General features: G+C 41.1%; 1 protein-coding gene across 6 annotated transcripts in view; it reads left to right on the forward strand.

The window, feature by feature from the left end:
- LOC146069168 (ras-related protein Rab-8A) overlaps positions 1–22,068 on the forward strand; it is a 454,991-nt gene that overhangs the window by 299,383 nt on the left and 133,540 nt on the right. The window contains exons 5-6 of one of the 6 annotated variants that reach the window (XM_083179290.1): positions 18,478–18,686; positions 18,772–19,738. The exons of 4 other annotated variants lie outside the window; for them this stretch is intronic. In XM_083179290.1, the coding sequence (XP_083035416.1) occupies positions 18,478–18,648 (171 nt within the window). In that variant the 3' untranslated portion in view covers positions 18,649–18,686; positions 18,772–19,738. Of the gene's footprint in view, positions 1–18,477; positions 18,687–18,771; positions 19,739–22,068 lie in introns of those variants that run through there. One more of the 6 variants, XM_083179286.1, reaches the window with a different exon arrangement.

The raw sequence follows: 22,068 nt of genomic DNA on the forward strand, positions 1-22,068 counted from the left end.
ACATTAAAAAATTGCATCGCATGACCCTTAAAATGGCCCTTGCTATGCGATGCGATTCCCCTTTTGGTGCTGTACGTAGGAAAAGTGGGCGCCGTGATAATACACGAGTACCATATTTCTATACATCAACAAATTTCTCTTCTATCATAAAACCATCTTAGCAATCCCTAGCATTTGATATAACAGCAATTCAGTGAAGAAGAAACAAAGAAACTTTAGAAATCAAAAACCAACATTTCTATACCACGTGACTTATTGACCAAATTTCAGTAACAATGTTCCATCATGCATGGCTTGTATACCCTTAGAATCATATATATGTTATCGCACCCACTAGAACTTTCCACTAGCAATCCCAGGGTTCAGCTCTACTGACTATAGACCACAGAATAGACTGTACCAGGCACAGCAGATAGAAAGAACACATTAAGAACTATATAATATCTCTATGTGGTACCACTGCTGCTCTCCTTCCTTCAGATGCACCTGGACAGACTGTTGCATCCATGGACTGCAGAGGTCAAACGAGCCCTCATATGATAATGGTGAATTAAATATCCTTAAGACTAGGCAGTGATAAAGTGTATTTATTATGCAAGCTTACAGATAGTTGGGCATTTCAATCTCTGGCTTTTGTCCAGAATACAGTCTCTTTTATACAGTAAGAGATTCTGAGTAATGCAGTCATAAATCATTTACAAACAAGGCATCCATATTAATTTAGAGGTGTATGTAGGCATGTACAGTATAAATCATTATAATCTTCCACGTATCAACAGATTATTGGTCATCATGGCACCTCCTCAATGTAATGTAATGTACATCTCCGGAAGGTGGTGGTCGACACCACACTTGACAACTCTGTTACTTTGCAGGGTTAACATATATGATGAGTGGGCTCTGTCGTTCATAGTCCATAAGAGAAAGTTTGTTATCTTCTAAGTAAACAGAAGGCAATGTTAGTTTAGCTTTGACCATGTCACCATGTTCGTCAATGTCAATCATTTTACATGGAAACCTATGTTTGCTCACATCATATGATTTAACCACTTAAGTGGTATGCCCGGAGATGGTGTGCGCCAGTGGTGTCCAGGTGTGCACCACTGGTGCATCACCTTTCCGGCCACCCCCCCCCCCCCCCCAGTGGCTGGGCTGCTGTCCCCTCGACCCCCTCACCTCTCAGCTCCGGCGATTGTACGCCGGAGCTCCGGAACTCCCCTGCCCCTGCAGCCATTGCTGTACTAGTGATTGACAGGCGGCAGGCTCGGGGATGTTCGGGGTGGCTCGGGGGGACTTGGGAGAGTTCAGGCACCCGAGTCCTCCCGAGCAGCCGCAAAACATCCCCGAGCCTGCCGCCTGTGTGATCACACTGACAGGCGTCAGGGGAAGCGGCAGCAGGGGAGCTAGCCTCGGCGTACTATAGTACGCCAGAGCAGAGGTGAGGGGGGGAGCGGCGCCGGCTTCCCACTTTCTGTGGTGGGTTTTGCTGGGACAGGGAAAACCTGCCCCAGTAGGTTTGTCCTGCCGTAGCAAAACCCACCACTCAAGGGGTTAAAACATAGAAACATAGAATTTGATGGCAGAGAAGAACCACTTGGCCCATCTAGTCTGCCCCTTTTTAAACATGTTACCTCAAACCATATTTGATCCATATTTTTTTAGAAAGGATATACCTATCCAAAGCATGTTTAAATTGTTCTACTGTATTTGTCTCTACCACCTCTGATGGGAGGCTATTCCACTTATCTACTACTCTTTCTCTGAAGTAATTATTCCTGAAATTTTTTCAGTTTAAGTCTATGTCCTCATGTTCTATTGCTCCTCTTCCTGTGAAGAATGTCTCCTACCTGTACCTTGTTAAAACTCGTGATATATTTGAAAGTTTCTATCATGTCCCCCCTTTCACTTCTCTGCTCTAAAGTATACATGTTAAGATATTTTACTCTTTCCTGGTATGTTTTGTGATGTAGGCCATGCACCAGTTTAGTTGCCCTCTTTGGACAGTCTCTAATGTATTTATATCCTTCTGGATGTATAAACAATTAAAGTTCACTAAAACCTTTGAGTAAGCTATCTGGTAAATGTCTAAAATAGGCCTAAAATGTATTTCATATAGATTAGATATATTAGATGAATTACTATAGTCCTAACTTATAGATTCTAATAACAAATATTTTATTTCACATTATCATACAATGTAGACAAAACAGACAGCTATAATTCATCATGTACAGTATATCATCATATACAATCATAGTAGTACATTAGACATGGGTAATTATGAAGATTACAATGGGCAGTATTCAATGAGAAAAGTTCTCCGTGTTTTGTGGAGAATTTGTGCTTTGTTCGCCTTGGACGGAGCATTTTGCTCTCCAAAAGCGAGCAACCCTATTCAATGTCAAATATTATCCGTCTTTCTAAGTGATTTTCTCTGTGTCTCTCCGTGTAGCAATTCTCCATCTTTTGATGGGGAGCTGGAATGTGAACTTTTAAACTAAAAGGTTTTTTTTTTTTAATTTTGGTGTCAAAAAATCAGTTTTTTTTCTGTGAAGGGGCATGTTATTTTTATTCATGTGCTTATAGCACATGAATATATATTTAATTTAAAAAAAATATTTTTTTTTTTTTTTTTTACACAGTGCAGCCAGCAGGGGGCCGGAGCGCTCGAGCCGCTCATTAGATATTCATATATTCACTGCACCCGATCGTTAATATGCACGATCGGGTGCAGTGAATACTGGGTCCCCCGCTGGCTATAGGGGGGGGGCAGCCTGTGCTGCCTGGGTCCCGGAGAGCCCCCCTCCCCTCCACATTCCTCTGGAGAAGCCAGGGAGACTATAATCTCTCTGGCTGCTTCCATCCCTCGGCTCCCTGAAAGCTCCCTGCCGCGGACGCTCGTCCGCTGCAGGGGTTAAGACTCGCCGCGAGTGGCGGCGAGTCTTCAATACATTGAATAGTGGGAGCAGGAGGCTCCGGAACATGGAGAGTGCATGGAGAGCGAAATAAAATGCTCTCCATGCACGGAGAACTTACTCATTGAATACTGCCCATAGTTTGGCAATCCTACAGTACATACAGTTCAGTTCTCTCCCTTTTCGCCTTTGAAAAGGCAAAAACAAAAGAGCCACAATGCATGTCTCAAGAGAGCAAGAGAGAGGGAGTATGACCCCAGCCTTCCCTAAATTTTATCAGCCGCCCAATTTATCTCACAGTGTTAATCATGGACTCCCCTGCTATCACCTGAAGGGTTTACCAGTGAGTGTCTTGTGTATTTGATGGATTTGTGGATTGTGTCTGTTTTACATGTAGGAATGCAATATAGCTTTCCCAAGTGCCTAAAATTCTTTTTACCCCTTTGACTTTATCCAAGATTGTCTAGTAGGTAGAGTCCCAGGAAATATCAAACCAAAAGTGACAGGTGCCCCGCCCACAAACCAACCCATAACTCCACCCACTTTCACGCCCACATTTCCCGCCTCTATTGATATGAACTGGAGATGCTTTGATATTGTTTCATATTAAAGGATGGCTGTTTTGAATCGCTTGTTTTTAAATAGTGTAATATGTGAATGATTACATATACCTTTACAGAAGTGGTTACAACACAAATGTCTCGCAGACCTTTGTGTCATTACTGTGTCACACATTTTTTAGCTAATGTTAAAATTAGTTATGCATACCAGTCAGACATCTGAAATCCATTACACCACACATAGATGCTTTGTCTGGATTAATACAGACATCTCAGACATCTGAAACCCATTACACCACATATAGATGCTTTGTCCAGATGAATACAGACATCTGCAAAGCATTATGCACACTGGGTGTTTGACCTCTGTATACCTCAAATGTCTATTAAATCTTAAGACTTTTTTGTTTGATTGTTTCTCAAACACTGATCAATAGGATGGCTATATTTACACAGTTGGTGATGCAAACATAATGACATTGCAGATTTTCACACCCCCCGGGGGTAACGGAACAGGGCAGAGAGCACAGTTAGGGGTCAGAAAAAGCATTACAAGAGTTATGTAACACATATAACATTTAATGCGTTGCAAATCGATGCATTAAATGTTGACAGCTGTACACCTAATTTTTTGGGTTGTTTGTTTCTCAAACACTGATTAATAAGCTGGCTATATTTACACAGCTGGCACAGCATAGACGGACAAAAACAGAATCATTTTAATGGGACAGGGGTTGATTGTTGCTGCAGCTGTTAAAATCAAAGACAGGCAAAAGCATGATGTGAACTGTTCACATGCTATAAATGATTGTGCAATATTGGCATTATTTTAAACTGTATATTTTATAGTTAGTGAGAGTTGTATGTAGTCAGGGAACCCAAGCTTATTTGATTCTGGCACAACGCCAATAACCTAGATTAACAGATTGTTGTGCCTATTTGCTACATCATTTCAAATATGTTGAAAAGGGTATGATGAGCGTCTGCCTATATATATATATATATATATATATATATATATATATATATATATATATATATATATATAGCGTAGTGGGGGGGAGTGCTGCACTCACGGCGTCTTGTTCAAATAAATTTCATATTTGAACAAGACGCCGTGAGTGCAGCACTCCCCCCCACTACGCTGTCTATACACTCGCTCCGACGAGTGTTTGGTACTGACACCCTGCGCATCAGACTTCAATAGATGGAGAGCCGGTACAAAGGACTATATATATATATATAATTGAGGGTTTGGACTCTGTATTGCGCTAAATACTGATGCAGCACCTCCAAAATTCCTCCGGTTAGTGAGGAATAGCAAGAAATACAGACAAAGGGGGTGATTGGAGTGCGCAACCTAATGTCCTTATGGTCACATGTATATCATGTACCACCCAGTTCATCCAATCAATCAATGTACTCAGAAGTCCTTTCTGAAGATGATTTCTGTATGTCCAATATTGAATATGTTCGCAATAATCATGCAATTTTCATTTTTGAAAAATCTTTTTATTTCAAAACAACCCGACGCGTTTCGTCTTTACGACTTCATCAGGGGTACAACTGGGAATGGTACAGAAAGAAAGAGGGGTACTTTTAAGTACATAAGATACGATTTTTGGTTAAAATTTAACAAATAAAATTATCATTATATTACATACCCGATGTATGATCATATGAATGATGATCCATACAGTAAGTATTGCCGATTAAAGTCGATTTTAATATATCTGGAATGGTTAAAAGATATACGTATAATTAAAAAATAAATTACTAAAAAAGGGGGGAGAGAGCTAGCTGGTCATAGAGTGAATGAGGTTTCTTTCACTTACCAATATGGTATTGTGGGTATAGCCAACCTTTTACAAAAAGTTGGATATTCAATGTTGGTGGGTGATCAATCAGTCACCAGCTTGGATCTGTTTTAGGATAATGATTACCATTAGCAATTTATCTGTACATTATATGTAAATGAAAAAAATGACAAATATATATTAAGAAGGTTTCCCTCATTTGCATAAAATAGTGGGTGGCTCTATATGATTAATTACATTCAATCGTAGAATGAATGAGTTTTCTTTCACTTACCAATATGGTATTGTGGGTATAGCCAACCTTTTACAAAAAGTTGGATATTCAATTGTTGGTGGGTGATCAATCGGTCACCAGCTTGGATCTGTTTTAGGATAATGATTACCATTAGCAATTAATCTGTACATTGTATATAAATGAAATAAATATTAGGAAGGTTCCCCTCATTTACATAAAATAGTGGGTGGCTCTATGTGATGAAATACATTCAATTGGATTATGTTTATCTAACTGAAACCGCACCAGAATGCGCTGGATCAGCACAATATAATATATTCTTAACAGACTTTGAATGAAGTTAATGAGAGCTGATTAACTTCATTCAAAGTCTGTTAAGAATATATTATATTGTGCTGATCCAGCGCATTCTGGTGCGGTTTCAGTTAGATAAACATAATCCAATTGAATGTATTTCATCACATAGAGCCACCCACTATTTTATGTAAATGAGGGGAACCTTCCTAATATTTATTTCATTTATATACAATGTACAGATTAATTGCTAATGGTAATCATTATCCTAAAACAGATCCAAGCTGGTGACCGATTGATCACCCACCAACAATTGAATATCCAACTTTTTGTAAAAGGTTGGCTATACCCACAATACCATATTGGTAAGTGAAAGAAACCTCATTCATTCTACGATTGAATGTAATTAATCATATAGAGCCACCCACTATTTTATGCAAATGAGGGAAACCTTCTTAATATATATTTGTCATTTTTTTCATTTACATATAATGTACAGATAAATTGCTAATGGTAATCATTATCCTAAAACAGATCCAAGCTGGTGACCGATTGATCACCCACCAACAATTGAATATCCAACTTTTTGTAAAAGGTTGGCTATACCCACAATACCATATTGGTAAGTGAAAGAAAACTCATTCATTCTACGATTGAATGTAATTAATCATATAGAGCCACCCACTATTTTATGCAAATGAGGGAAACCTTCTTAATATATATTTGTCATTTTTTTCATTTTTTTCATTTACATATAATGTACAGATAAATTGCTAATGGTAATCATTATCCTAAAACAGATCCAAGCTGGTGACTGATTGATCACCCACCAACATTGAATATCCAACTTTTTGTAAAAGGTTGGCTATACCCACAATACCATATTGGTAAGTGAAAGAAACCTCATTCACTCTATGACCAGCTAGCTCTCTCCCCCCTTTTTTAGTAATTTATTTTTTAATTATACGTATATCTTTTAACCATTCCAGATATATTAAAATCGACTTTAATCGGCAATACTTACTGTATGGATCATCATTCATATGATCATACATCGGGTATGTAATATAATGATAATTTTATTTGTTAAATTTTAACCAAAAATCGTATCTTATGTACTTAAAAGTACCCCTCTTTCTTTCTGTACCATTCCCAGTTGTACCCCTGATGAAGTCGTAAAGACGAAACGCGTCGGGTTGTTTTGAAATAAAAAGATTTTTCAAAAATGATAATTGCATGATTATTGCGAACATATTCAATATTGGACATACAGAAATCATCTTCAGAAAGGACTTCTGAGTACATTGATTGATTGGATGAACTGGGTGGTACATGATATACATGTGACCATAAGGACATTAGGTTGCGCACTCCAATCACCCCCTTTGTCTATATATATATATATATATATATATATATATATATATCAACACAAAAATCTCTAAAATTGCGCTATTAGTTTATACTTTTATCGGTCTCTGTTAACACTCAATCCCCTACTATTTGGGACTGTAAACACCTTCTATACCAATACAATAGTGTCTTCAGCACCCTGTTTTTTGTAATGTCCATATACCATATGCAGTAAAATATGCAATAAAATAATAATAGTGATACAATTAAATACACTTCTGAAGTAGTTCTTTTGAAGAAATGTTTCTTTTTATTTTGAAAACGTGATCAAATACCCAACGCGTTTCGCCTCGGTAAGAAGCTTCATCAGGGGTTTGTGATCTTTTTATTAAGAATGTAACGTTAAATATCCTTCAGAGTCAGGTCTTATTAGATAGTAGACGGAACCGGGTTTATCTGTGTAGGCCCAATGGTTTTTTTTACCCAGATAGAACCTTATTTGTACATAGACATTATATGGGATAGTAAATTTCCTTCAGAAGAACATCTTTAAAATACGGTGGATTTTCTCCTAGAACTTAGTAGGTAGCATGTCCAATGTTAAAATCAAATCTCATTAGATCCACAAAATAATTTGATCCATTGGTTTAGATTTTCAACCATAAATTTTCAACCATGAATTTCTGGGGTCTTAAACTTTTTTTTGTGGAAAAAATCCCTTAAGTGTAGGACAAAGGCCAGCATAGCGGTTTTTACACAATTCCAACACTAAACATGTACACAGCACAAACTGAACGTGGCCAGGCTTGTTTAATGTCAATACTGTGTTATCACACCGATGTATGAATGGTCTAATTCAAGGCATAGCGTATAACTCAGGCGTATTGTTATGAAGCGACAGACGGGCATATTACAGGGTCCATTTCAAAAGCAAAATTTATAACACATAATATGCATCGCATTTTTGTAACATAAAATGCGGCATATGTTGTGCAATATTACGCCTTATGTTTGTAATAAGATTTAAAAAAAAATACTACCCCAACTTATACCCCCACCAGTCCATAGTTCAGGGTTGCCTACCTGACCCTCTCCTGTTACGCTAAATATGTACAGAGCACAAACTGAACATGGCCAGGCTTGTTCAATGTCAATACTGCGTTAACACGCCGATGTATGAATGGTCTAATTCAAGGCATAGCGGATAAATCCATTTACATCGCTAATATTATTATTATTATTACTATTATTATTATAATGTTAGAATGATTTATAAATGTTTATAACGGATAGCAAATGTTTGTGGTTGTGTGTGTGTGTGTGTGTGTGTGTATATATATATATGTATGTATATGTAGGAAAAAGGAATTTCAGAGAGCGCTTCAGGAGATGATACAATTTAGAATAACTGATAAATATTTAATAAAATGTACAAATATATATAAAAAAACTGTAATCAGGTAAAGCACAGATACATGTGATGAACAATGAATACAGCACTTATTAGTTGTTCAGTTTAAATGATGACAGGGCCCAACACGTTTCGTCATGGTCATGACTTCATCATGGGCGATAAATGCAATTGAATATCACTGTAGATCACAATAATAAATGATCAGTTCATATTATAAGCAAAAAAATTGAACAAGAGGATGGAAATACAATAATCATAAAGGATGCAAGAACAGAATTGGAGATGGAGGAAGAGAACAAAGACCAAGATGGATACATCTCCATTAGTAAAAAAAAATGGGTTTTCCCAGAGACACCATTTTGTGTTATAATCCAGAACACATACCTATGATTGTCCTATACCGTGGTATCCACAGATGAAAAATTCTAGACAATATTTGGGAAGATCCCTATCACTCTACATATAAATGTACTAAATATCAGAATCTGAACTATTTGACAACAAAAAAATGCGGCTTCATAAAATCATATAATTCTTACGTACCGAGACAGAAAAAAAGTTTTCCTCCGAATCAGTGAGGTTGTTTGAGAGACTTTTGTTGGAAGAGAATTTCCACAATCTGATAACAAAATTTACCATGTCTTAGCAGGTCATAACACAAGGAATTTTATGCTAGTTCAGTTATATGCTATAAATCCATAGGTACAATACCAAAAAGAATAAGGGAAAAACTACTTTCTATGGGCTCAGTAGCATGCAGCTGGAGTTCACCACAGTGAATAACTGCAGTACCTGATCTACCTGGTTATATAGAACAAACCTATATGACATCACTTCAGGGTTTAATAAATCCCTAATAAACCCATATCGCTGGTACTAGCGTTTATAGATAGTCAATACTCTTCAATAGTGGCCCCACTGAGGCGGCTCACCTATAAGCTGGGTGACTATTGCATTGTGCCAGGATGTTTTTAAATATAAAACAGGTGGAATGCACAAACTCTCTGGTGTGCGTTCCACCTGGTGGCCATCTTGGATCCGGGGGAAATGACGCGGAGGAGATGAATTCCTCCGTGGGTGGAACGCATATGCATTCCAGCTGGCGGCTCGTACCTTTCACTAGGAAACTATGCCATAGATGGTCAGTGTTTCCCACTAGTGATGTGCAAATATAGCGTTCTGCTTTGTTGTTATACATATAGACAGGTGGAACGCAAATAAACATATATTGCGCTCCATTAGTGAAATGGGTAGAATGGGTAGATTGCTCCCATAATGAATCTAATGGAATGTCAATTAAGCATTGGGTGATAACTATTCTGATAAATAGTGCCACTATCTGTAAAATGTGCTTAAAGGAATTTACTATAATAACCTATTTTGGCTATGTGCATAAATTACACTAAATCTTGCTCTTAATGGCATATATCTCTGTGAAGATTATTAATGAATAACATGGTCAAAAACTGCTTAAGGTCTATTAATATAGAATTAGTGATGCTTACTATTATAGGTTATTGGTGGTGCCATAATCAATAGTGGGTGCTAAAGAAATTATGCAAATGTAGATATAGTGCCCCTAGTGGTATGTGTCAAAAAATGCTATACCCGATCCACAAATAGATTGCTATCATTAATTGTCTAAATTACTACTATAATAAGGACACAGTAGTATATAATTAAACATCTTAGGTGTAAGAAGAAAATATGAATGACATAAAACATGTCTATAAAAAAAAAGGTGGTGAAAAAATCTAAGAAAAAACGGGAAAGTGCTTCCAAAAAAAGGACAGAGGATTTATAATTCATAACTGAACCAGCATTTACAAAAGGTAAAAAAAGGACTTTTTGATGACAATAAAAAACATAGATTATTTGTACCATATAAGACTTAGGGGGGTATTCAGTGTCAAGCTCGACAGCCGTGCCCCTGTCCCGTTCTTGCTTTCCTTGACTTGAGCTCGGCAGTCGGGATTGAATGTCCCAGCCGCTGAGCGACGAGAAAGGGGCATGGCCGTGAGTTGAGGATGGAAATAGACGAGCTCCGGGCGGGAGCTCGCCTATTTCCTTCTTTTCTCGGCAGAACGAGCCCGACAGCTTGTGATGTCAGGCTCGTTCTGCGGAGAACCCCTGTTCAATGCTGTCGGGGAAGACAGCATTGAATAGGGCCCCACAGCCATCTCCCCTGTCGGGAGATGGCTGCGGGAGCACAACAAAGATTGAATACCCCCTAAAAGTTTGAAAAGAAGTTTTAGCAGATCCATAGAAGACTCTAGATCTAATGGTCGGCCATAAAGAGTATAGGACAAGAAGAAAACAAAGGCGGTTATTCTGGTTGGTGCGTACATTTCCGAAATCTTTCGGAGCGGTCCGCACGCCACGCTGTGCGGACAACGTATGAAGAAACGCCCACCGGACCTCCGCATACGGACGGACTCACACTAGAAGAACAGGGCGTGTTTACAGACGACATCCAAACCTTGCGTGTGCGGTGGATACACACATATTCTGCACGGTCTTACAGCATATGCACGGTCTTACCGCGTCGGAACGGACGGGACCTTGGCCGTACGCACCGATGCGGTGTATTTTCACAAAAATCACCACTCTTATCGGAACTCCGAAATCGGTCACATGACACACTTATGCAATTAGGTAACCTCATTAAAAAGTGTTTGTTTGCTATTGGAATCAATCAAATCCTAATACATACTTAAACACATTACTACTACATTCATTACAGACATTAACCTTTACATCATGTGAAGTTCTATTTATTCATTGTTACGTTTATCTAGTTTTTATGTATGCATATTATATCATAATTGCACATCAAATGCAATATTCTACAATGTGCTAATTATTACTAACACATACTTAAGGAAACTTAACAGTTATAAACACAGTGTGTGTGTATTTTGTTGTTTGGATAATGTTAATTGCTCTACAATTATAGTACCTTTGTGTATTGCAAGGATCTGCACACTACAATAACATACATCTACAGTATATACAGTATGTACCTTTTGCTAATTAAAAATATTCTAAACAATTTACACATATACTGTTTAATGTAAAAAAAAACAGACAACTTCTAAAGGTGCATACACACTGTACAATTTTTTTGACCAATTTGGTTGACAGACATTTCCATTGAACCCAGTGTCCTGGAGAAAGATGTTGACAAAATATATTGTCAACAAACAAACGATGAATGATGATGCGCATACCTGCCAGTTGTTCATCAAGATTGTTCGTCAACTGTGCATGCAGCTCAATTTGAATATCTTTCAAAAAGAGCCTATAAACTGTAGCTATATCTTTCTTCTTTCGTCTGTCGTCAATATCTTTAGTCAACATCTTTAGTCCAGGACACTGGGTTCAATGGAAATGTCTTTCAACCAAATTGGTCAAAAAAACTGTACAGTGTGTATGCACCCTAACTGTGAGCAACTGTTTATTTTTTTAACAAAATATTTAAAAGTAAAAATTTCAAAACAAAAAAAATTACATCAGCAGGTCAGTTAAGTCCTGCAGATCTGCCAGGACCAGGTGCAGGAGGGCCCCACGGACACCCTCATCTGCTTGGGTAGGCTCATCTGTGGGCATGTTAAAGGGGATAAAATTAGTAATGATTTTCATGACATAAATTTAATAAATGCAAGGTGACAGGTGTGTGTGTGTGTGTGTGTGTGTGTGTGTGTGTGTGTGTGTGTGTGTATACAGTTGGGCAAAAAAGTATTTAGTCAGCCACCAATTGTGCAAGTTCTCCCACTTAAAAAGATGAGAGAGGCCTGTAATTTTCATCATAGGTATACCTCAACTATGAGAGACAAAATGAGGAAAAAAAATCCAGAAAATGACATTGTCTGATTTTTAAAGAATTTATTTGCAAATTATGGTGGAAAATAAGTATTTGGTCAAAAACAAACAAGCAAGATTTCTTGCTCTCACAGACCTGTAACTTCTTCTGTAAGAGGCTCCTCTGTCCTCCACTCGTTACCTGTATTAATGACACCTGTTTGAACTCTTTATCTATATAAAAGACACCTGTCCAACACTTCAAACAGTCACACTCCAAACTCCACTATGGCCAAGAGCAAAGAGCTGTCAAAGGACACCAGAAACAAAATTGTAGACCTGCACCAGGCTGGGAAGACTGAATCTGCAATAGGTAAGCAGCTTGGTGTGAAGAAATCAACTGTGGGAGCAATTATTAGGAAATGGAAGGCATACAAGACCACTGATAGTCTCCCTCGATCTGGGGCTCCCCGCAAGATCTCACCCCGTGGGGTCAAAATGATCACAAGAACGGTGATCAAAAATCCCAGAACCACACGGGGGGACCTAGTGAATGACCTGCTGAGAGCTGGGACCAAAGTAACAAAGGCTACCATCAGTAACACACTACGCCGCCAGGGACTCAAATCCTGCAGTGCCAGACGTGTCCCCCTGCTAAAGGCAGTACATGTGCAGGCCCGTCTGAAGTTTGCTAGAGAGCATTTGGATGATCCAGAAGAGGATTGGGAGAATGTCATATGGTCAGATGAAACCAAAATAGAACTTTTTGGTAACAACTCTACTCGTCGTGTTTGGAGGAGAAAGAAGGCTGAGTTGCATCCAAAGAACACCATACCTACTGTAAAGCATGGGGGTGGAAACATCATGCTTTGGGGCTGTTTTTCTGCAAAGGGAACAGGACGACTGCTCCGTGTAAAGGAAAGAATGAATGGGGCCATGTATCGTCAGATTTTGAGTGAAAACCTCCTTCCATCAGCAAGGGCATTGAAGATGAAACGTGGCTGGGTCTTTCAGCATGACAACGATCCCAAACACACTGCCCGGGTAACAAAGGAGTGGCTTCGTAAGAAGCATTTCAAGGTCCTGGAGTGGCCGAGCCAGTCTCCAGATCTCAACCCCATAGAAAATCTTTGGAGGGAGTTGAAAGTCCGTGTTGCCCAGCGACAGCCCCAAAACATCACTGCTCTAGAGGAGATCTGCATGGAGGAATGGGCCAAAATACCAGCAACAGTTTGTGAAAACCTTGTGAAGACTTACAGAAAACGTTTGACCTCTGTCATTGCCAACAAAGGGTATATAACAAAGTACTGAGATGAACTTTTGTTATTGACCAAATACTTATTTTCCACCATAATTTGCAAATAAATTCTTTAAAAATCAGACAATGTCATTTTCTGGATTTTTTTCCCTCATTTTGTCTCTCATAGTTGAGGTATACCTATGATGAAAATTACAGGCCTCTCTCATCTTTTTAAGTGGGAGAACTTGCACAATTGGTGGCTGACTAAATACTTTTTTGCCCGACTGTATATATATAGAGAGAGAGAGAGAGACATATATAACTATATATATGACACATACATCTATACATACATGCATACATACTAGATGGAAAGCCTGTTTTTTTCCCTCTTCCCTTTATTCTGTAGAACACCTCACAGTCATAGTGCTCCTTCTGAATCCAAACCCACCCATGACTAAGCTATGAGAAGCATGTCATGAGCTCCACCAATAACCACTCATCAAAAAGCGCTCAGTGTCTGTTCTCTGATGCAACGTGGCATGGGACTTAGTCAACTCTCAGGAATGCACAGTACATTTGTGCAATCATGCATGGCTTGGCTGCTGATGGTCTGCTCCATAAATCATTGTCATAATGCCAGGTGGGTGAAGCTGCAGCACTAACCCACTCCCATGCACAAAATCATTATTAAGACAAAATCAACCAAAAATTATGTTTGCAAAAATACATGCAAACCACAGGGGGTGGTTAGCTAGAGGAGGGCCCAGGGGCACTGACCACTTGTGATTCCATTCTAAGCCACGCCTGTCCATACTCCATTTATGCCATACTTAATCTAGTTTAGAAATATCAATCAACTGTAAACTCAATTCACCTATATGAGGCTACAGATTGTACGCTTGCAGCAGGGACATGTAACCCTTAGATGAGCATGTCATCCCTTTCTTCCAGGATACAGATAAACTACACAGGTTCAGTGGCAGTTAAAATCGACCTGAAAGCCATCCCCACAACCTGTGTAATTAACATGTGTCCAGGATGAAAGGGGTGGTTTGGACACCATATCTAACCCCTTAGTGTGTCTGTTGGTACCCAGTTTGTTTTATGACTTTATAGTATTTTAAAACACAATTGAATCACCAGTGCTACATAGCAAATAGTAGATGAGAAAAGGAATAATGATTCTTTATGTATACATACGACTTTCGGGCGCCTGCACCACCTCACAGGCCTCCTCATCCTTCTCCAGCTCCACCTCCTCCTCTTCTTCCCTGGCCGCCTCAGCTGCCACCACCTCCTCCTCCACTGCCACCACCTCCTCCTCCACTGCCACCACCTCCTCCTCCACTTCCTCCCCTTGCTCCGGCACCTCCACTTCCTCCGCCTCCCCTTCCTCCAGCACCACCTCCTCGGCCATCTCCTCTGTCACCTCCTCCTGGGCCTGGCCCGCCTCTGCCTCCTCCCGGGCCTGTCGTGCTCGATCCCGTGCTGTGTTGGAGAAAAAAAACATTAGTGCCAATTAGGGGTCATTGGGGCAGATGTATTAAGCCTTAACAAGCAATAAATGCAAAGGTGATAAGTAGAGATAAATGTCCAGCCAATCAGCTCCTTACTGGCTTTTATCAAACACAGCCTGTAACATGGCAGTTATGATGTGACATTTGGGCCATTGTATGCATCACAAACAATACTCCTAGACAATTACATATTATATCCACATTACAGGATTTCAAACAGGAAGTAGCACACACATAGTGTATGCCATGTTTAACTCATGATCAGCCAGTTAACCTTATTGGCTTAAAAAAGGTCATGTATGCAATAATGTACAAATGCCTATTTAATGTGTAAACACTCACATCGCGCAATCCTGGCCCTGATTTGCTGAAGCAAATCTGGCTGTCGACGCCTCAGGTTTGACCATCGCCGCTCCAGCTGAGCGATGGTCCTCCGCACCTGGGTGCGGGTGTAGATTCGGCAGCGGGCCGCAGCATATGCACTGCGCTTCTGCAGATTAGTAATGAATGGGCCCGCATGCCCCAGCCTAGTCTCCATAACGGAGACCAGTGCCCTGAGCTTCGCAGGTGAAAATGGGGCTGCTCTCCCATAGGCCGCCATCTTAGCAATGGCGCAATACAAGCAATCTTGTCCTGTAATTGGTTGTTCACAGTGATATTTGGTAATAACTTTATTGTTCATTTTTACATTAACAGCGTGTATGCGCCACAACAGACAGCTAAAACATTGCATCGCAAAACAACACTTGCTGTAGCTTTGCATCGCTGAGCTGACCTTGGCATTACTTAGTATCTACAAAACAGAAAAGGTTTGGTTGGAGTCTGCACACACTTCGTAGGATATGACTTATAATAAACAAGCCACAGAGTTGAGATTCATACCAGTGGGGGTGCTATCATGAACTCAGAAACAGAACTAGAATGGGAGGGGGCCAAAGGCCAAGGAGTTCGTTAGGGATGCACACCAATAAGAATATAATAGTAGTTAATCCTAATCACACACTAATGTTAATCAGATTATAAAAAGGTATATGCTCCATTTATCTTTATTAAATTCTCAATTGGATAAGGAGACATGTACCTACAGCGAAATAGAGTTTAAAATCACAAACAGACATATATTGTGTAGACCAAAAGTAAGAAAATTGGTGAAGGAGAATTAAAAGGGTAGGCAGGGGTAGCCAGCAGCAGAGGTATTATTAATCATGTATTAACAGCACTGTTTCCCAAATCTTAGGGGGATTTGCAGTCTCCAAGTTTATCTACTGTTCTCTCCCTGCAGGATGGTATGGAACAGTCAATATATGGGATTGATTTCCCTGTATGCTTGGTCTAGACAGCAGTATATGTTACTATAGTGATGGATACAGTGTAACTATTTCTAGAGATCTTAGTCAATTTCCCAAGAAACGGGAAATCACTGTTAGTTAACATATAGAGCGAAGCTGACATCTACTGGGGGTTGATGGTATTACTCCCTCCTCAAATAGATCAGCATGTGCTGAATCAATTTATATGCTAATTTGATGCCAGATGGGGTGGCATCCAGTGCAGTGGGCAACTACTGTCTGCTGCCCCTGCTCTGATGCCAGCCGTATCTAGTGCTGAGGTGTATCACTTTCATGTAATTTCATGTTAGACAGTAGCTGATTGAATTGAATTACATGCTGGAGGCTCCTAACTGACCCTACCACAAACAAAAACAAACAGAACACGTGTTTCGCTGGAAACGCTTCTTCTAGCTGATTTAATAAAGATAAATGGAGCATATACCTTTTTATAATCTGATTAACATTAGTGTGTGATTAGGATTAACTACTATTATATTCTTATTGGTGTGCATCCCTAACGAACTCCTTGGCCTATCTACAAAACAGACAGGGTGAAATAAGTTGGGAAACCATTATAATCACCGAACATGGCTGAAAACAACAGGTGAAATAGTGTGCAACACTATCCAGTTACACATAACTTTACAAGGTACTAAAATAGACAGCTTTATTAGTGTGAAAGCTATACACCTGAAACATAGCAAATAGTGCAAGACATTTTCCCAATATTAGGCCATGGTGCCATGTAAACACTTACCTTATACCGGCCCACACTAGAGATGTGGAATCAAATGTACCTAGCATCAAGGCAGTATTGAGAGACCTATCACATGTGATTTGGATGCAAGCACTGATTACTATTGCCTGAGTGGTGGACTGGATTAACATATGGAATGGGTTAGTGTCATTTGTTGTACATACCAAACAAGTGCACAGTACAAATGAGCATTCACATATAGATTTCATGTCTGGCCACAGTTGTAGGTGTTTATTGGTGTTCAAATCTGAAAAAATAAGTACTAAATTAGACTTTGAAAGTATGCCTGGTTTTGTACTTTTGTTTGTCCGCTGGTATGGGCGTGGCCTATGCACCGCACGTGTATGCTGGCGTACGGAACGCTGCCGCAAAGAACGCAGGGTGTGGCTGATGTACGCCAATGACAGAAATAGTATATAAAGGTGTGCTAGAAAACCAAAATGTTGTTGCAAACATGGCTGGATCTCAATCTGAGGGAGACCAAGAGTGCCAGGAACTCATTGCTCGCCTGGACTCCAGCACCTCCTATGTGCCCCTCACCACAGACCAGCCAGTGGGAGAAGAGCAGGCAGCTGGCTCAGCAACATCAGGCCAATCTACAGATGCCCAATCTGCAGCTGGGCCATCTTCTGCCTCAGCAGAATCATTGGGAACACAACAGGTGGCTTCCCAACAGAGTAGCCTGGCCAGCACTTCAAGTACAGCGACAGGTGGCCGTGGGCGTGGCCGAAAGAGGCCAAAAGAGGAGCCAAGCAGCAGGAACATGGCATTCGAACCGCAGGAGCTTGCCATACTGGTACCCCGTGCACGGGATTGGATAGAGTGTCCACAGGACAGGTTGACACACACAAGGAGATGGAAGATTTGGGAGGACATAACTGTGGAGATTAATGCGGTAGCTCCACAAGTTTGTGAGGCGGAGCACGTAAAGAAGAGGCAAGTTCATGTGTGTTACATTTGAGCAGAACAAGACCAGTAATGTTTTAATTAGATGGTAGATGGAGTTGGTAAATGGTCGGTCATGTTGCTAGGAGCAACAGACATGATTGCCATGTCACTTAGTCGATAGTTATTGTAGGGTGAGTGTGAATGTATCTTCTAAGGGTTGGTTTTATAGTTTAATATACTGTAATGTAAGTTATGTGTAATGATGCACATGTTGTAATCTGTTGCAGATTGCAATGGCTGCTACAGCAAACATCAGGAGTAACATGTAGTAATATGTAAACTTTGATTGCAGGTGGCACGACTTCAAAACCAACCTCAAGAAGAAACTGACCAAACGGTGGGAACACAGCCACACCTCTGGGGCTGGCCCCATGCCAGGCCGCCTGAAGCTCACCCCCCTGGAGGAGATGGCAGAGTGCTGTATTGCAATAGAGGAGGTCCGGGGGGTGAGCACCATGGATAGTGAGGCCCCAGTGGACGTTTTTGTTTCTGTTTTAGAAGGTAATTTGTTTGCAATGCAATTAGTGGTTTGTACTAATTTTCCAGGAATGTGTTGTAATTGTACGTTTTTCTTTCTTTCTTTCAGAAGCATCCCCACCGTTTGGTCGAGAATCTCTTGAGGAGGTGGAGGAGTCAGTGCCACCTGCCACCAGTGGCAGCCATGTGTAGCAGCAGCAGCCAACGGCCACAACGGATTACGACAGGTGGGTGCAGATGCTTGGGCAGATTCACCAGCAGGGAGAGTTAGCATCAGAGCAGATGCGTAGGACCGAGGAGGTCATGCAGGGTTTTGTCAGCACCCAGCAGGCAATAGCTGGGAGCCAGCAGGCTATTGCTGAGACCCAGCAGGCCATGGCTGGCACCCAGCAGTCCATAGCTGCCAGCCTGCAGGTGCTGGCAGATCAAGCCCTGCGCCAAAATGACCTCCTCCTCCACCATAATGAGCTTATGGTGGAGCTAGTTGCCAGCAATAGGGCCCTATTGTCATTCGTTTCTGGTGCATTTCCAACACCAGCACTCCCTGCTGGCAGAGGGGGAACACCATCCCCCCCTTCACCAGCATCTGCTCCACCTGGGCCACCATCCCAATGTGGCCGTGGCTGAGGAGCTGTTGCACGTGGCAAGGAGCCTACCAGGCCCAAACGTGCCAGAAAATGAACTTGTGTCCGCATTAATCTCCACCCTTATGTCTTCCCAAATCTTTCATTTAGCTGTGTGTCAGCTTCCTGTGTCCAATCCCGTGCAGAGGGTACCCACATTTGCCCTCTGTTCGAATGTCTTGTTTGGTTTCCCTGTTGCCCTCTTTCGGCTACCATTACTGTCTGCTGTACTTGTGTTGGTGCTATACTTTTGTTGTGAAGCCACCTGATGTGTTCCGAATGATTCTGCTGTGGCTATGTATGTCAATAATACATTGTTATATTTTTATTTATTTTTCGACATTACTGGTATGGTACCCTTAATTTGTTGCATGTGTCCAAAAACATGCTTGTTCCATTTTCTGTTTGACGTTATTGTAATAAATTTATATTTTGATCCCCAAATGTGTGGTTTTATTGGTAAATGTAGAAGTGACATGTATATTTATATTAGTGATAGTAAGTTCTGTCCATTGCTTGCAGTGTAAATGTGTGTCAAAACTGCAGCATATATTTGTGTGTTTAGTAATGGTCCATTTAAGCTGCAATGGTTCCAATTGAAGCAATGAGAAGAGTGTAATTAATGAGTAATGAGTAGAGGAGTGGATTGTATTGTGTTCAGCTGACAGTGGTTGAGGTGCGTTCCGAATGCCTAGCGCATGACCGAGTGGTGTCCGCAAAGAAATACTTGCTTATGGACACCGCATATTTCTTGCCTTTTGGTTCGTGTGCATTCAGTGTGCTGTCCGAATGCACGCGTACCATAATTAGTGCACTCCCTCATGTACGCCCATGTTTTCGCCCAGTTTAGCCCACTTTGAAACTACGCCCCTGTGTAGTTCCGAATGACGCCCATAATACGCCCATATTTCACGAGTGAATGCGGTGCACATTTCTGTACGGTATTAGTGCGAACAAGTACGGAGACCATGCGTGGCACATGCGCATAGCGTTGCCCACGCATGCGCAGACGGCTAAAAAACGCCATCCGAAAGAATTAGGGAAAGTACGCATCGACCAGAATAAGGCCCAAAGAGAGGAGTGGGTATCAAAGTATGGAAACGATCATATAAATGCCACTACATCTATTCCTTCGTTCAGGCCTTTTTGTGTTAAGGTGTCAATTGTATAGATCCAAAAGCTCTCCCTTTTGAATTCCTGTCCCCTATGACCCCCTCTTGGGTTTGGAGAAATCTTCTCTAGAATTGTGAATGAGAAATTATCTTTAGTCACTGACGAATTGTGTTTCTCCAGAAAGTGCCTGGGGAGACTATGTATTTTCACCTTGTTCTTTATATTTCGCATATGCTCCTGTATGCGAATTTTGGCCTGCCTGATAGTCTTTCCGATATATTTGAGGCCGCAGCCACATGTGATCATGTAGACAATGTGGCCAGTGTTGCAAGTCACTGCAAATATATTGAGTTACAAACGGTCTGCTGTCAAAGTGTTTTTTGTTTCTTTGAGTTTGTTCTAACAATGTGTCCCTTTCTTTAGTTGCGGCATTGGATCTTGCATTGTCGATGAAATCTTTTTTGTAACCCCTCTTCAGGAATCTTGTATAGAGAAGTTCAGATTGCAACCAATAGTCTTCTATGGTGCTGCAATTCCGCCTGATCCTTAGAAATTGTGCGTAAGGGACGCCGTTTTTCCAGGTGGGATGAAGGCAACTTTCAGCTGGGATAAAACTATTAGCGTCCACGGTTTTGAAATGGGTTCTCATCACTATTTCATTATCGGGAATGCCTTCCAATTCTAGGAATTCAATTTTTCTAGGGTGGGATTTATATGTGAATTTCAGGTTGAAGTAATTCACTTGGATGTGGGACATAAAACTGACTATACTTGTCTCATCTCCCAGCCAGATGAGGAAGAGATCGTTGATGCATCTACCGCACAATACGATGTTTTCTTGAAAGATTGAGTCAAACACGTGCTGATCTTCCCACGCCCTCATATGCAACTTGGCATAGGCAGGGGCAAATTTTGTCCCCATTGCCGTACCTTGTTGCTGGAGGAAAAATTCCCCATTGAATTCGAAGAAGTTATGATTCAGTATGAACTTGATTCTGCTGGTTAGAAAATAAATATCTGAACAGCTCATATTGGGATCTGTTTTTAAGATGTTATCAATCGACTCATTTAGCATATAGCATTTTTTGACACATACCACTAGGGGCACTGTGGTGAACTCCAGCTGCATGCTACTGTTACTGAGCCCATAGTAAGTACTTTTTCCCTTATTCTTTTTGGTATTGTACCTATGGATTTATATGTTTAACTGAACTAGCATAAAATTCACGGGGGGCAAGCGTCCGCACAAGGGGGGGGCAGCGTACACACATGGTCACAGAGGAGGGGGGCAGCACACACACAGAAGCACAGAGTGGGGGACAGCATACACACGGGGCACTGATGGGGGGACAGCGTACACATGGGGCACTGATGGGGGGTCAGCGTACACAAGGGGGCACTGATGGGGGGGACAGTGTACACACGGGGGCACTGATGGGGGGGACAGCGTACACACGGGGGCACTGATGGGGGGACAGCGTACACATGGGGGCACTGATGGGGGGACAGCGTACACACGGGGACACTGATGGGGGGACAGCGTACACACGGGGGCACTGATGGGGGGACAGCGTACACACGGGGGCACTGATGCGGGGGCAGCGTACACACGGGGTACTGGGTGCAGCATACACACGGGGGACACTGGGGGGTGACAGCGTACACACGGG

The sequence above is a fragment of the Crinia signifera genome, chromosome 1 (assembly GCF_055691185.1).
Source record: "Crinia signifera chromosome 1, ASM5569118v1, whole genome shotgun sequence".
Taxonomy (NCBI): Eukaryota; Metazoa; Chordata; class Amphibia; order Anura; family Myobatrachidae; genus Crinia; species Crinia signifera.